This window comes from Mobula hypostoma, chromosome 12, assembly GCF_963921235.1.
Source record: "Mobula hypostoma chromosome 12, sMobHyp1.1, whole genome shotgun sequence".
NCBI classification, from domain to species: domain Eukaryota; kingdom Metazoa; phylum Chordata; class Chondrichthyes; order Myliobatiformes; family Myliobatidae; genus Mobula; species Mobula hypostoma.
Window position 1 is genome coordinate 76,011,920 of NC_086108.1, and position 17,685 is coordinate 76,029,604.

The window sequence follows — 17,685 nt, forward strand, 5'->3', positions numbered from 1 at the left end:
ATCAATGTATGCTATAAAATATAATTATTTTAAAATGCTTTTTGTTTTCTTTATGATTATACTATTTAATTTGGACATCTAATTCTCAGTTAAGGAAACAAGTAGAGCTTGCAGGGAAAATATGAAAGCTGATAGTTTGAGTAATTTTTGGTGACTTTGTTAACAAAGAAGTAAAATCTGTTTATATTCTGGATTGCTTTTGAAAGTTGTTCATTCAAAACAGTAATTGGAAGTAATAACACAAAATAAGCCCTGACATAGTAACATGACAGTCAACCTACATAATCTTTGTCAGCTTTTACCATTCCTGACCTTGTATTTATTTATAGGATCTCATTTATGTGCATCTCTGGTGAGATATTTATAATGCATTTCTTTTGCTTTTGAGAAGCCTGTGGTGAACAGCCTTCTTGAACTATAGCAGTCAGTGTCAGTAGACAGTATCACTGGCTCTGAAATCTAATAATGAATTAATTTCAAAGCCAGGATGATGTGATTTAAATTAAATCTGTATGTCTGGTAGAGCTGGCAAGAGTTATTAAGGTAGCCTAGATGAGTAAATGTAGTTTATTTTGTAGGCATGTATGCCACATTCACAGTGCTGATGGTGATGGGATGAGTTTAATACTTACACCTGCTTTACCCTGGACAATATCGGCAGGACGTTGATAGGATGCAAAACTGGGCTGAGAAGTGGCAGATGGAGTTCAACCAGGTAAGTGTGAAGTGGTTTATTTTGGTAGGTCAAATATGATGGCAGAATATAGTATTAATGGTAAGACTCTTGGCAGTGTGGAGGATCAGAGGGAACTTGGGATCCGAGTCCATAGGATGCTCAAAGCAGCTGCACAGGTTGACTCTGTGGTTAAGAAGGCAGACGGTGTTTTGGCCTTCATCAATTGTGGAATTGAATTTAGGAGCCGAGAGATAATGTTGCAGCTTTATAGGACCCTGATCAGACCCCACTTGGAGTACTGTGCTCAGTTCTGGTTGCCTCACTACAGGAAGGATACGGAAACCATAGAAATGGTGCAGAGGAGATTTACAAGGATGTTGCCTGGATTAGGGAGCATGCCTTATGAAAACAGGTTCAGTGAACTCGGCCTTTTCTCCTTGCAGCGACGGAGGATGAGAGGCGACCTGATAGAGGTGTATAAGATGATGAGAGGCATTGATCGTGTGGATAGTCAGAGGCTTTTTCCCAGGGCTGAAATGGCTGCCACAAGAGGACACAGGTTTAAGGTGCTTGGGAGTAGGTACAGAGGAGATGTCAGGGATAAGTTTTTTACGCAGAGAGTGGTGAGTTCATGGAATGGGCTGCCGGCAACGGTGGTGGAGGTGGGTATGATAGGGTCTTTTAAGAGACTTTTGGATAGGTACATGGAGCTTAGAAAAATAGAGGGCTATGAGTAACCCTAGTAATTTCTAAGGTAGGGATGTGTTCGGCACAACTTTGTGGGCTGAAGGGCCTGTATTGTGCTGTAGGTTTTCTATGTTTCTAATATCAACCATGTTGACTGTAGTAGAAAGGACAATCATCCAACGTAGACTGACAGCATTCTTTGAGCACCAAGGGAGGCGACAAAGAAGTGAAAATCTTAACCATTAATCACATGGAATGAACATCACCAATAGCTTGTTCTGGTCTAAACCTGTAAACCACAGCCAAGAAAGCTCACCAACACCTCTATTACCTCAGGAGGCTAAGGAAATTTGGTCCTTATTGTTCCTTACCAATATTTATCGATGCACCACTGAAGACGTTCTTTTCAGATGCATAATGGCTTGGTATGGTAACTGACCCAAAACAGCATCCGCAGTCCATTTCCCTTGATGGGCGCTGCCCGATCCACTGAGTTCCTCCAGCTTTTTGTGCCTTGCTCCAGATCTCTTAGCCTTTTGAGTCTGATCTGTCATTCAATAACTTGATTGTTACTTCATTCTGAATTCTTATGGAATCATTACAAATCCCCTCCTCCTCCCTCCTCTCCCCGCCCCCCCCTCCCCGGCTTATCAAGAATTACCTCAAAGAAGGTTCTGCTGCCTCCAGCCTTTGAAATTGAGAGTTTAAAAGGGACTGAGGGTCACACTAAAACACTAAATCTCAATCTTAAGTGGATGAGCTCTTGACTTAACTCCCTTATTACAATAATAATAACTTTATATAGCATCTTTCATAAAACACCTTGATACAGGCGGCTCAAAGTGCTTCATACTTTTTTTCTAAAGATAAATCAATATAGTCATAAAAATGAGAAAAATTTAAAAATCAAAGACAAACATTGTATAGTATAAAATGTAATCAAATATACCAAATTTCAGCGCCTTGTAAAATTACTCAACGTCAACAGGGATTAAGTAGTCCTATAAGAAGGCCAAATCTAAAAAAAAAACAGGGTTTAGAAGTGTTTTGAAATATTCCACAGTACTAGCCTGGTATGTATTTGTGTCACCTGGAGTTGCTTCACTTGGTGAGTGTTCTGCATTATATATAGACTAATTTTAGACTTGAGTGTTAAAAATAATATTTCAGTTACTTGTATTGATATATTTTCAAATATTTCAGTTCATTGATTGAGATTTACACCTTACCAGAACATGCCAATCCTGAACTCTAACCAGCTGGTCTTTAAGCATCTCCAAAATGCCACATGTAGACTTGTCTGACAGCAGCTGCTCCTAATCAATGCTCCTTAATTCCTGTCTTATCCTGTTGTAATTTGCTCTCTCTCAATTTAGTACAAGATCCAATTTTATCCTTTAATCATAACTGACTTGAAAGATAATGAGTTCCCAAAATGTCCACCCACTATCAGGGTCTGTCGCCTAGTCTGGCTCATTTCCCAAACTTAATTCAAGTACGTTTTCTCCTCGAGTGGACTCTCCACACACTGTTTCAAGATCCCCTCTTGGATGCACAGAATAAATCCTGCCCCATCTAAACGTCTTGTATTAAGGAAGTTAATACTGGCCAAATTAAAGTCTCACTATGATAGCTGTTGTTTTTGCACCTTTCCATATGTGGTCAGATTATCTTCCTCCACCTCATGATAGCTCTCGGGAGACTTCTGTCAGTGTAATTGCATCTTTCTTATTTAGGAGTTCCATCCAAGTTGCTTCTGTGAATGCGCCCTCCATCCAGTGTGCTTCCTCAGAGTACAACTGTGACATTCTCTCTTATCAATAATGCAACCCTCCACTTCTCTATCACATTATCATATAATATGGAGTCCATTCTTGATCCTATATTTGGACATCACTTGAGTTGTCATTGACTCACTACAGATAACCAGCTTTTTACATTAATTATTGCTCCATAGATAATTAAGCAGAAAAACAGGCTTGGTAGAAATGTAGATATCAGGCATCATTTGGGCAGACAAATAATGTTTCAGGTCATTTGCCTTGCATTGTATCTGATAAGAGTAATTGAAGGAGCAGGGGAAAGTGGGTACAATGATAAGGCTAGAAAGAAGGAAACTGAAAGATTAGATTCAAAGGTAAAAATGATTTAAGTATTGAAAGGGAGAATCGTTCCAGGCAAAATTGTGATAATCGTTAAAATAAAACAAAACATGGGTCTAGAGGAGTAGTAAAGTAGTTACTCATTGCTTGCTGTCTGTAAATAAATAATAGCAGTACTCATGACTTGAAATGATTGAACTTAGTTTTGAATCTACAAGACAGTAAAGTGCTCAAACTAAAGATGAGGCTTTGTTTCTTGATCTGAAATGGAACCTTTTAATTCATATTATACCAAGTCATTTATCAGTTGTACTTTAATTTGAGGAGTTTATTTTTAATGTGGCTATTCTCCACAATTTACACCAAGAAGGAAAAGATGGGGTGTATTGTCATCAGCACTTTATATCTAAACTGCTGGGGTAAACATTTGCTCAGAGCATTACTCTAAGCAATGGCTTTTTTTGCAACCTAATCAAGAACCCATTGCTGAAAGTTACATATAAACATTTTAAAACTTTCAAACCCTAACTTCAGTTTGCACTCTTGATTTTCAATAAAGATTGATGTTATAAACATACATGGGAACAGAAAGAATTACAATTTTGCCAGAAGTGCTGGAGAAATAGGTGAGTGGTCCTTGCCCATGTAATCACTGTTACAGACATCAGCCTGCCGTATAGTAGCAGTAAATAGGCTAATTAAATGCCATTCAAATACTACTCACTCTTTTAAGGGCATTGTAAGTTGATCCTTTTTTCTCTCTAAAAACTGAAAGGTTCGGCACTGATGTGATTTCAGTTCTCCAAAAATAAAAGCACACCACAATGTTAGAATCTCAGTATTAGTTTGATGCCATAACTTTTTTATGATATTACTCTTATTGAAATGTATGTTAAGTACAGCAGCAAAGGGTGCAGTTCAAAACCAAAGTGGGTTTTCATGGCAGGGGGACAATTTTTTTTGTATATTTGTATGTATATGTGTGTGTGTTTATATTTATTTATTATTTACTACAATTCGTTGTAGTTAAAAATACACCTGTGTCTGGAAGGTCCAACTGCTTGTGAATCAGTACCCTGGTAAAAACTACACAATGAAGACAAAAGAACACTCCAAGTAACTCTGTGAAAAGGTTATTGAAAGGCACAAGTTAGGATACAAGAAGATTTACCAGGTCACTGAATATCCTTTGGAGTACAGTTAAGTCAATCATCAAGAAATGGAAAGAATATGGCACATCTGTAGAGCCTAGAGCAGGCGGTCCTCAGAAACTGAGTGACCGTGCATGAAGGGGACTAGTGAGAGAGGCCACCAAGACACCTATGACAACTTTGGAGGAGTTGCAAGCTTCAGTGGCTGAGATGGGAGAGAGTGCACATACAACTGTTGCCCGGGTGCTTCACCAGATGCGACTTTATGGGAAGGTGGCAAAGAAAAAGCCACTGTTGGCGGGGGGGGGGGGGAACTTGCATGAAATTTCAGCTAGTGTTTGCCAGAGGGCGTGTGAAAGACTCTGAAGTCAGCTGGAAGAAGGTTGTGTCGAATGATGAAACCAAAATTTGAGCTTTTTGGCCATAAGACTAAACGCTATGTTTGGTGTTTGGCCAAACACCACATATCATCAAAAACACATCATCCCTACCATGAAGCAGGGTGGTGACTGCATCATGCAGTGGGGATGTTTTACTGCAGCAGACCCTGGAAGGCTTGTGAAGGTAGAGGGTAAAATGAGTGCAGCAAAATACAGAGAAATCCTGGAGGAAAATCTGATGCAGTCTGTAAGAGAACTGTAACTTGGGAGATTTGTTTTCCAGCAAGACAATGGCCCTAACATAAAGCCAAAACTACACAGAAATGGCTTAAAAACAACAATGTTAATGTTCTGGAGTGGCCAAATCGGAGTTCAGAACTCAATCCGATTGAGAATTTGTGGCTGGACGAGAAAAGAGCTGTTCACTCACAATCCCCGTGCAATCTGACAGAGCTTGAAGAGTTTTGTAAAGAAGCATGGGGAAAAATTGCAGTGTCCAGATGTGCAAAGCTGATAGAGACCTATTCACCCTGACTCAAGGGTGTAATTGCTGCCAAAATTGCATTTACTAAATACTTACTTAATGGGGGTCAGTCATAATGCTATAATTATTTTGTGTTTAATAAATGTAATAAATTTTGACTAATCTGTAGAAATTTGTTTTCACTTTGACACAAAAGAGTGTTTACTTTTGATCATTATCAAAAATAGCCAATTTAAATCTGCTGTAATTAAATATTGTAAAACAGGAAAACTTCAAAGGGGGGTTATAATGTTGAATCAGGTTTATAGGTTCAACAAGTAAGACAGGAAATGCACTGACTTTGTAAATAAATGATTATTAAACCTATTCAAACAGTAAAAGTTGGACAAAACATTGATGTTTCCCAAGTTACAGACACTGCAAAGGATAAAATTGGTCCCTTAGAGAATCAGAGTGGACAGCTATGTGTGGAGCCAAAAGAGGTGGGAGAGATTTTGAACAATTTCTTTTCTTCGGTATTCACTAAGGAGAAGGGTATTGAATTGTGTAAGGTAAGGGAAACAAGTAGGGAAGTTATGGAAACTATGATGATTAAAGAAGAGGAAGTACTGGCGCTTTTAAGGAATACAGAAGTGAATAAGACTCCGGGTCCTGACAGGATATTACCTAGGACCTTGAGGAAAGTTAGTGTAGAAATAGCAGGGGCTCTGACAGAAATATTTCAAATGTTATTAGAAGCGGGGATAGTGCTGGAGGATTGGTGTATTGCTCATGTTGTTCCATTGTTTAAAAAGGGTTCTAAGAGTAAACCTAGCAATTATCGGCCTGTAAGTTTGACGTCAGTGGCGGATAAATTAATGGAAAGTATTCTTAGAGATGGTATATATAATTATCTGGATAGACAGGGTCTGATTAGGAACAGTCAACATGAATTTGTGCGTGGAAGGTCATGTTTGACAAATCTTACTGAATTTTTTGAGGATGTTACTAGGAAAATTGACGAGGGTAAAGCAGTGGATGTCGTCTATATGGACTTCAGTAAGGCCTTTGACAAGGTTCCACATGGAAGGTTAGTTAGGAAGATTCAATCGTGAGGTATTAATATTGAAGTAGTAAAATGGATTCAGCAGTGGCTGGATGGCAGACGCCAGAGAGTGGTGCTGGATAACTGTTTGTCAGGTTGGAGGCCGGTGTCTAGTGGAGTGCCTCAGGGATCTGTACTGGGTCCAATCTTGTTTGTCGTATACATTAATGATCTGGATGATGGGGTGGTAAATTGGATTAGTAAGAATGCAGATGATACTAAGATAGGTGGTGGTGTGGATAATGAAGCAGGTTTTCAAAGCTTGCAGAGAGATTTCGGCCAGTTAGAAGAGTGGGCTGAAAGACAGCAGATGGAGTTTAATGCTGATAAGTGTGAGGTGCTACATTTTGGTAGGACTAATCAAAATAGGATGTACATGGTAAATGGTAGGACATTGAAGAATGCAGTAGAACAGAGTGATCTAGGAATAATGGTGCATAGTTCCCTGAAGGTGGAATCTCATGTGGATAGGGTGGTGAAAGCTTTTGGTATGCTTGCCTTTATAAATCAGAGCATTGAGTATAGGAGTTGGGATGTAATGTTAAAACTGTACAAGGCATTGGTAAGGCCAAATTTGGAGTATTGTGTACAGTTCTGGTCACCGAATTATAGGAAAGATGTCAACAAAATAGAGAGAGTACAGGGAAGATTTACTAGAATGTTACCTGGGTTTCAGCGCCTGAGTTACAGAGAAAGGTTGAACAAGTTAGGTCTTTATTCTTTGGAGCGTAGAAGGTTGAGGGGGAACTTAATAGAAGTATTTAAAAGTATGAGGGGGATAGATAGAGTTGACGTGGATAGGCTTTTTCCATTGAGAATGGGGGAGGTTCAAACAAGAGAACATGAGTTGAGAGTTAAAGGGTAACACAAGGGGGAACTTTACTCAGAGAGTGGTGGTTGTGTGGAACGAACTTTCAGTAGAAGTGGTAGAGACAGGTTCGATATTGTCATTTAAAGAAAAATTGGATAGGTATATGGACAGGAAAGAAATGGAGGGTTATGGGCTGAGTGCAGGTCGGTGGGACTAGGTGAGAGTAAGCGTTCGGCACGGACTAGAAGAGCTGAGATGGCCTATTTCCGTGCTGTAATTGTTATATGGTTATAAAGCTGAATATTCAACAAACATATGTACATACAAGAAACGTACTTAGTTAGAAGTGCATGCAGAGTGTACCTTCCCAATTGTGACATGCATCCTTGCCTTAAACAAAGGAAGAGGAGATCAAGCCCCTTCCACATGCTATCTTATATACCCAGGATATTTGAAACTGGACACCAGATAGCTATCCAGTGGGAAAACTATCTGCAGTCTCTAAACTAACCAATTACAACAGAAATGAATTTTGACATTCAGAATAAGGCACACCCCAGAGGACAGGGGTGAATATATGTAATGCACACATCCACGCGCTTAAATCATATATATGCTAGAAATCCAGAGCAATGGACCCAAAATGCTTTGGAATTCAATCCTAATGAAGGGCCTTGGCCTGAAACGTTGACTGTTCATTCCCTTCAGGGATGTGCCAGATCTGCTGAGCTCTTCCAGAATTTTGTGCATGTTACATTTGAGTACTTCCAAAGTTTCTCACTCTGGGAAACTGTACGTCACAGCTTTCTTCCTCAGCCCATCATTTAACACAAAAATGGAAAAGGTATGTAAATTTTAAATAAGTGTGTGCAATAAAAACATATTAGTCAAGGCAGGAGAGATGGCTACCCAACACGTAAATATTAGACAGCTTCCATTGTTAACATTTCTAGCCCCATCTAAATTTTTGGTCAGACTAGTTACATACTGCAGCAAAACTTTTCCAATATTTAGGTTACTATCCAGTTTCATGTATATTAAGTATTAACATTGAATTTATGAAAAGAGTTGAACCAAAAATTGCAATGTGCTGGAAATTCACTTGTGAAACCAATCACAATTTCATTATTCTCAAATCTTTGTTCAAGTTAACATCAAGTAAAAAAAGGAATTGAATGGTCAGTGATAGCAATAAATTAATAGAACAATGATTGTCATATCAGATATCTGTTCCAGTTAATTTCATTATATCTGTCAAACAACCATTTTCTTTGCAGATATGCCTGTTAACCTTTGGCACTTTGCATATTTTCTTTTTCTAGGTTACTGTAGGAATTTGGATGGAATTCAATGCCAATAGCTGTCTTTTTTTTAGAATTTTCAAGATGTTTGAGCAGTTCCATCAAACTTTCAATACACTGCACATCTATTAAAGCAAAGTAACAAGTAAATGTGACATCATATGCAGGGATAAAATCTGAAACTGAACAAAAATAATGTCATTACAACCACGTGCAAGGCTGAAAATTGGTCTCTATTAGCACAATTCGATTCTGTCTATTCTCATAGACTACATGTAATATTTGAAATAAATTTGATTTCAGGCTCTTCAATTTCATCCATTGCAATCTGTCATGATTGATCTGGAACAATTTAAATTGCAATAAGAAACGTAGGCTTGATAAAATGCCTTTTTATAGATTTTGCATTACAAGAAGCTATATCCATTTTTTAAATCCTAACACATCTCATGTATCACAATAATACACAGAAACTGTTGCTATAGTTCCTTTTTTATTAACAACACTAGTAAATTTCCATTGGTATTATTCATGGCAAGCTCAAGATTTTGCTCTTTCAGAGCGGCTGATAGAAACCAGGGTGGGAGGGCACTAGTTGTCTCCTGAGCAAATGTGGACAGAGTGAGCAATATACCAGCAAAGTAAATAATTTTAATGATTTCCTGGAAAATTAATGGTTCTTTTCCTTACACAGAGAGCAAAGTAAAGTGAGAAATTTACACACACCACTGTCAAATAAATTATAAATATATTTTGAAACATGCTGTTACAAAAACACAAATCAGATTTGAGCTGGACACTTCATGAAATACTTTATTATGAGAAGTATAGAATTTTTAAGTACTTTTATATAATCTTTTAAAAGATGGAGAAATGTGAAATAATGAGGATTTTATGATAATTCAGTCTGATTTAAATACATCAATTCTTAAATAGCCAAGGAGTTACTCTGGATAAATTCCAAACCACCCATTTCAAACTTGGAAGATATCCATGGACTACACTTAGACTTCACATGTATTTTAATCTAAATTTAGATTGAAATAAGATTATACTGAACTATCTTAACTTAGAAATCAGAATTTATAGCTTATAAAATGAAATTTCATTCTATAAGGAACTACTTTTGCGCTTTCTTTCGGTAATTTTTTTTTTTGTTGCCTTACATGGGAATAAAGTTACCTGCTCCTTGTGTATGTCAGTCATGGCTTTCTATAGAACTAGCACACAATGAGTTAAAACACCTTGTGAATAATTGTGAGCTGTGTCTTAGGTTCGAGTGTGGGAGAGGGTACCAACTGGGTAAAGCAAATGTATTTTCATGTAAGAAGAGACAAACAGAAGATGGAAGGGTTCAGCGGGCAATATAACCAAAACGGTAAAATAATTTAATTGGATTCATGTGTAGTATTCTGGTGAAACATCAAGTGTCTTTTGTGACTGGTGAATGCTAATCAAATTCTATGATGCAATCCTGTATGGCAGTACAGAAAGCAGTAACTATAGAGTGCAGTGTCTCAAGTAACCCGATTCCGTGTTGTTAAACATTATTTATTGTTTGATGTTTAAGGTAAAAAGGCAGGCTGTATCACAAGTTACATTACCATGGTTGCTAGCATCTTGTATACATCTTGCAATTGTACATTCTTCACGTGCATGCCTGAATTACTCAGCGTGTTTCAGCTACAAGGGCATTTATTCTTTAAAATGAGAGGTGTACTGTATTTTCAGTCAGGAAAGACCCAGAAGATACTTTTCTCCCTTAGCCTGCCTTTGCTGAGATCCATTAACTAGGATAGATTGGTCCTGGGACATTCCATCAGAATCATCTTGGTCCTATTGTTCCCCCCCCAACCCCACCCCCACCCCCACCCAGCCATAATTACCAGAAATGAATGCAGAGGTTTGATCTTTGTTGGATAAACATCGTAGACTGCAAAGGCATGAGGGGCAGCTGAACCTTTTGGCAGTGCACTGTAATATCGTTGATGCCTTTAAAAACTTAGGTAGTCTGAGATATTTAAAATTGTTAAAGTTGTAGTAACTAAAATAAACAATCTTGTAGAGTCAGAGTCATACAGCATGGAATCAGACACGTCAGCCCAACTTGTCCATGGTAACCATGTTGCCCAGAGAACTAGTCCCATCTGCCTTTGTCTAGCCTATAGCCATCTAAACCTCTCCTACGCAATTTCAAATTAAGAAAAGCTCATATAATATAATTTAAAAACTTTAAACAAGCCAAAATAGCTTGAAAAACTTACCATCCATCTTGCTGCCTTTGGGCTTCTACCATAGAGAAATCACTGCCTTTTTGTATAGCCAAGCAAATTGGTGAAAAAAAAGCTTCCATGACTTCCAAAAGAGATTAGGATCCAGGCAATCTATCAGTGCATGAAGTAGGTGTTGCCAGTTCCGAACATTGGTGTGCACTTGCCATATTGGCAAGTCTGCAGGCTGCATCTATGGTTCATCCAATATCAGACCTCATAGGCAGCCCGCACTATGGGCGTGTTACATTGTTATGAGGGTTCCAACAGAGGGCAAGGATTCTGGCACCGAGGTTCCCAGTGCAACAATCTTGTGAGTAATGCAGCAGCAGGCTATAATGATTTTGCAGTAAATCCATTTGTGCTGTTCTTATTGGGAACACATTTAAAGCATTAAATGAAGTACCATCATAGATAAATGTTTACTGTTGATAAATTAGTAAGGAATACAAGATACAGCTGCCCTACTTGTTTTGAAGGTAACATGCGGAAATATTTTCATAAATGTGATACATAAACAATGTGTCTCATATTTACTGCTGTGTTATAAGCGGTACAAAGGGCTATCAGGCCCTTGCAAGATTTGTTTGACATTCACTTTTTGCATTTCTTTCTACCTTTGTTTTGTTTTTCTGTTGCACTTCCCTGGATGATAACCATTAGTATTCTGTATCCTGTAATTTTATGTCAACCTCATCAATTGAAGGAGCTCAGGCTTGAAAATATGAATACTATTTCTATTCCCACAGGTATTACATGGCCTGTGTGCTTCCAGAATTATCTGCCTTTTAGTATTTGAAGACATTTTGGCACTGTTTATAATTTTCACCAAGACCTTGATCCCAATCTAGTTTGGGTGTAACTGTTCTGACTCCACTTGCTGATCTAACTCTCTAAGCCTTCCATGAATTTCACACTATTTAAGTGCTCAGTTCATTGAAAGTGCCAGCACACATAGAAAGGGTGATGAAAGAGTTACCTATCATGCTGGCCTTCATAAGTCAGGGCATCAAGATTAGGACTAGGTACATTATGATACAGTTATACAAGTTGCTGGTGAGACCACACATGGAGTATCGTGTGCAGTTTTGGTCACCATGTTATAGGAAATATATTGCCAAGCTAGAGCAGATGCAGAAGAGATTTACAAGGATGCTATCTGGACTAGAAAGCTTGAGTTGTAAGGAAAGGTAGGCTACATTGAATCTTTATTCCTTGGAGTGTAGGAGAACATGGGGTAACCTCAAAGACACTTATAAAATCACGAGGGTTATGTATAAGATGTACAGTCAGAATCTTTTCCCCAGGGTTGGAGTCCGAAACCAGAGGGCACAGATACTGGATAAAAGGGGAAAGTTTTAAGAGACCTGAAATGTAACTCTTCTTTACGCAGAGGGTAGTGAATACCTGCAATGAGCTGTTGGAGGAAATGGTCAAGGCAGGTGCAATTGCAACATGCAAGAGCCACGCATTTGGCTCCCTGATCTAAATAACCTTGGCCAATTTGCACATGTCTCAGCTAACAGTCCAGAGATTATTACCTTTTAGGTTCTGTATTTTAATTTAGTCCCTAGTTGTTCAAATTCCTTCAGCAGAGCCTTTTTCCTTGTTCTGCTTACGTTACTGGACCTACATGGATCACAACAACCGGATCTTTTTCCTCCGGCTCCAAATTCCTCTGCAGGTTGAGTTAGATTCCTGAACCTAGGCATGTGACAGGCAACACAGCCTTCTGGATTCTTGATCCTTGCAACAGGCAATGTGTCTATTCCCCTGACGATACTAACCCCAATTACAACTACATTTTTCTCTTCCCTCTCTGGAATGGTTCCCTGAACAACGTTGCCATGGTTAGGTTGGTCATCCTTCCTACAGCCACATAGGGAGCAAGAATCTTAGACCAGTTGGACAAACTTCATTACTGAGCCTCATTCAGCAACACCTTTTGGATTCCCCAACCTCCTTCACTCTCAGTCACACCCTCGTCCCTGGCCATAGAACAGATTTAAAGCAGTCAATCTACTCTGACTACATCTAGGTAACTCTACCCCTCCCTGATGTGTCACAGTGTCTGAAACTCAGATTCCAGCTTAATCCTGAATTCCTTAAGCAACCAACACTTGCCACAGATGTGGTCACTGGGAACCACAGTGGGATTCATCAACTTCCACATCATGCAGCTGCAACACATCACCTGATCTGCATCTCTCCTTTATTCACTTAGCTGTATTGTACCTCACTAAGGAGGATACAAAAATTTCTGCCAGGTGCCCCTACAATTTCTTCCTTTGCTTCCCACAAATTAATTAGATACAGTTAGGGATTTATCCCCCTTTAATGCCTCAACACCACCAGCACCTCCACTTTCATAAGGTTGATGTGTTTCAGGACATCACTGTGCTCTTCCTTGAACTTTCTCCAATTCAATACTTTCTGGACAGTAAATACAGATGAGAAGTGTTAATTTAAGGCCTCAGCTATGTCCTGTGTCTCATAGATGACCATGCTGATTCTTAAGGGAATCTATTCTCTCTACTCTTATTACTTCTAATATAGAATCTCTTAAGATATTCTCTTACGTATCTGCCAAGGATATCTCATATCACCCTTTTGCCCTCCTGATTTCTTCATCAGGTTTACTGCAACATCTCTTATACTACTCAAAAAAAAATTGCTTGATCCCAAAACATATAACTGACAAGTCTCTTTTTTGCTGTCTACCACCTCAATATCTTCTTCAGCCAGGGTTCAAGGAACATTTATTATTGAAGTATGTATACTGTGTACAATCTTGAAATTTGTACAAGCAGCCACTAAAACAAAGAAACCCAATAGAACCCATTAAAAAGACTGTCAAACACCTAATGTGTGAAAAAGGACAGATCATGCAAACCATAAAAAGTAAACAAACAACATTCAGAACTAAAGTTCATGAAAGTGAGTACAGAGCCACAAAGCCAGTTCATTGCCTCAGCCAGTCCAGAAGATTGTTAATTGCAGGCCACAGCATCAGCTCAGTGCCATTTCTGATTTGAAACTTGGTGCAGCCATGTTAAAGGTTATATGGTTTCATACCATATTAAGAAACTGTAGCCCATATTTAAAAAAAAAACCCTCAGTGTTTGCTTAAGAAACATACACAAAGACAAATTGATGCAAATCTTATTCACAAAATTATATTTTTGAAAAAAACAAACCTTATCCTTACACATCTTGCTGGTCTGAAATAAAATGTGAAATAAAGTAGCTAACTGAGTCCATTTTGAAACCTTGCTTCTTAAGCTAGATAAATTTTCATAAGAGTGTTTATCACAGAGAAAAAATTCTTTAGAAAGCTGGTTTCATGTTATAAGGCACATATAACCAGAAAGTTCTATTTAATTGCAGGTACATACAAAATATGTATATTTTATACTTTTTCAGACATGTACTAACAATATTTACTGATATTATTTTAAATAATGGTAATGTTGTGTAATCAATTCAAAATATTAATTAAATTAGCTTAATAGTCATAAGATTATCAAATATTATCAAATTTATTTAATCCTCAATTTTTTCTCCTTCTCTTTGTAATCTTCTCTTGAAGCATTGCGGACTTACTTGCTGCCTGTTGGGAAACAGAGAGGAATCACAGAATCAATTGGCTCACAAATGAGCCCCCTGTCCCAAGTTGTCCATGCAAACAAGATGTACAGTAAAGCCAGTCAAATTTGCTTGTTTTTGGCTCATCTTTCTAAAGTTGTCCTACACATGTACTTGTCCAATTGCCTTTCAAAAGTTATTATACCTGCCTCAACCACTTCCTTGAGTAGATCATACCACCTATTTAGACCACACTCTGTTTAAAAATAGCTGCCCCACAAGTTCTTGTTAAGGTTTTCCCTTTTCATCTTAAACCCATGCCCACTCTAATTCTTGATTTCCAACCATGGGAAAATGACAGTTCATTGACCCTATGCTTTATGCCCCTTATGCTATTCTATGCCTCTATAAGATTGCCTCTCAGTCTCCTACACTCCCAACAGAAAAAAATCCTAGCCTGTCTAACCTTTCCCTATAACTCAGTCCTTCCAGTCATGGAAACATACTTGTAAATCTTTTCTACACTCATTCTAGTTTAATAATATTTTTCCTAAAGCAGGGTGACCAAAAACTGAACACTATACTTCAAATATTGGAGTATTAAACTACCACCCCACCAGCATCTTGTACAACTGCACAACAGGAAGTGAAGAGCTCAAGGCCTGGTGCCAAGCAAAAAAAACATTTCCTGAATTTCAACAAGACAAAGAAAATTGTTATCGACTACAGGAGACCTCTCACCACTCACGCCCCTCTTTTAATTGCAAACAGTTTCAAACTCCTGGCAGTGCACAAACAACCTCTCATGGTTGCAGAACACATTACACAAACAGAAAAGCTCACCAATGCCTGTGCTTTCTGAAGAGGCTGGAGAGCTAGACTATGCACATCTCTACTCATATCCTTCTACAGATGTGAAGCAGAGAGCATCCCAACAAGCTGCATCACTGTGTGTTACGGAAACTGCACTGCGGTGGACAGGAAGGTTCTATGACGGGTAGCCAAAACTGCCGATGCATCACTGACACCAGCCTACCTGCTATAAAAGACATATGTATAGTATATACAGAAAGGTGCCAAAAAAAAACAGCCTGCAACACCATGAAGGATCCTACCCTCCCTGCTCATGGACTGTTTGTCCCACTTTCATCAGGAAGAAGGATACGTAGCATCCTTACCAGGATCACTAGACTCAAAAACCGTTACTTTCCAAGCAGTATGGTTGATCAACACCTTCATCCACTAATCCACTTCTCCATACCTCACTACTTTATCATTTCCTTTCAGAATCACCTTAAATGCTCCTGTGCCTCATATCATTCTATAGATATACAGGTACAATCAATCTTTGTATATAAACTAAGTATTTATATTTATTGTGTTTTTTTTAAATTGGTGTGTTCTTTATCTTATTGTATTTTTATTTGTGCTGCAACCGATCTGGAGTAATTATTTCATTCTTGTTCATATTTGTGTACTGAAAATGACGTTAAATAACCTTGAATAACCACCCAACTTCAAAACTCAGTATGCCAGTGTGCAAAAAATATTCTTCATCACCAAGACCACCTGCGATTTCACATTCAGGATATCATGTACCTGATCTCCAAGATGCCCCTCTTCTACAACTCTCCCCCGGGCCCTACCATTTACTGTGAAATCTGACTTTGATACGACTTTCCTAAATCCAACACCACACTTATTGGAATTCAACTCCATTTGGCATACCTTGGTCCACTAGCACAGCTGATCAAGATCCTCCTGTAGTTTTTGATAACCTTCACTGCCAGCGATACTGCCTGCAGCACAAGTCAAGTCGCTTTTTAATTGTCATTTCCACCATAAACTGCTGGTACAGTATGCAGTAAGAACGAAAACAACATTCCTCCAGGACCATGGTGCTACATGAAACAACACAAAACTACCCTAGACTACAGACCCACAGAGGACTGCATAAAGTGCACAAAACAGTGCAGTAAATAATAAACAAGACAATAGGCACAGTAGAGGACAAATAACAATATAATAATAAATGATGTCGATGTCAATCTGGACTCTGGGTATTAAGGAGTCTGATGGCTTGGGGGAAGAAACTGTTACATAGTCTGGTCGTGAGAGCCCAAATGCTTCGGTACCTTTTGCCAGATGGCAGGAGGGAAAAGAGTTTGTATGAGGGGTGCGTGGGGTCCTTCACAATGCTGTTGGCTTTATGGGTGCAGCGTGTAGTGTAAATGTCTGTAAAGGCGGGAAGAGAGACCCCAATGATCTTCTCAGATGACCTCACTATCCGCTGCAGGGTCTTGCAATCTGAGACGGTGCAATTCCCGAACCAGGTAGTGATACAGCTGCTCAGGATGCTCTCGATACATCCTCTGTAGAATGTGGTAAGGATGGGGGGTGGGAGGTGGACTTTTCTCAGCCTTCGCAGAAAGTAGAAACGCTGCTGGGCTTTCTTGGCTATGGAGCTGGTGTTGAGGGTACAGGTGAGATTCTCTGCCAGGTGATCACCAAAAAATTTCGTGCTCTTAGCGATCTCAACGGAGAAGCCGTCAATGTTCAGCGGAGAGTGGTCACTCCGCGTCCTCCTGAAGTCAACAACCATCTCTTTTGTTTTGTTCACATTCAGAGACAGGTTGTTGGCTCTGCACCAGTCCGTTAGCCGCTACACCTCCTCTCTGTATGCTGACTCGTCGTTCTTGCTGATGAGACCCACCACGGTTGTGTCATCGGCGAACTTGATGATGTGATTCGAGCTGTGTATTGCTGCACAGTCGTGGGTCAGCAGAATGAACAGCAGTGGACTAAGCACACAGCCCTGGTGGGCTCCCGTGCTCAGTGTGATGGTGTTGGAGATGCAGCTCCCAATCTGGACTGACTGAGGTCTCCCAGTCAGGAAGCCTAGGATCCAGTTGCAGAGGGAGGTGTTCAGGCCCAGCAGTTTCAGCTTTCCAATCAGGTGCTGAGGAATGATTGTGTTGAATGCTGAAGTCTATGAACAGCATTCGAACATACATGTTCTTTTTTGTTCAGGTGGGTGAGGGCGTCGTCTGTTGAGTGGTTGGGACAATACACAAACTGCAGGGAGTCCAGTGAGGGGGGCAGCAGGGTCTTGATGTGCCTCATTTAGTGTCATCTACAAACTTACTTAACCATG

At 39.2% G+C, this 17,685-nt stretch overlaps 1 protein-coding gene and 1 long non-coding RNA gene across 3 annotated transcripts in view; one reads left to right on the top strand and one right to left on the bottom strand.

Moving 5' to 3' along the window:
* Positions 1-4,032: 4,032 nt before the first annotated feature.
* On the top strand, positions 4,033-14,649 carry LOC134355210 (uncharacterized). Of its 2 annotated transcripts, XR_010019984.1 has the most exons (4): positions 4,063-4,091; positions 5,889-5,962; positions 8,084-8,219; positions 14,536-14,649. It is a non-coding gene; the product is annotated as an uncharacterized LOC134355210 (long non-coding RNA). The 2 variants fall into 2 exon arrangements; XR_010019985.1 differs by lacking the exon at positions 5,889-5,962 and having other exon boundaries at positions 4,033-4,091.
* The window catches only part of LOC134355208 (HORMA domain-containing protein 1-like), a 49,544-nt gene continuing 46,153 nt past the window's right edge, over positions 14,295-17,685 (bottom strand). Inside the window, exon 15 of the mRNA XM_063064989.1 lies at positions 14,295-14,556. Within this exon, the coding sequence (XP_062921059.1) occupies positions 14,497-14,556 (60 nt within the window). The 3' untranslated portion in view covers positions 14,295-14,496. The remainder of the gene's footprint in view (positions 14,557-17,685) is intronic.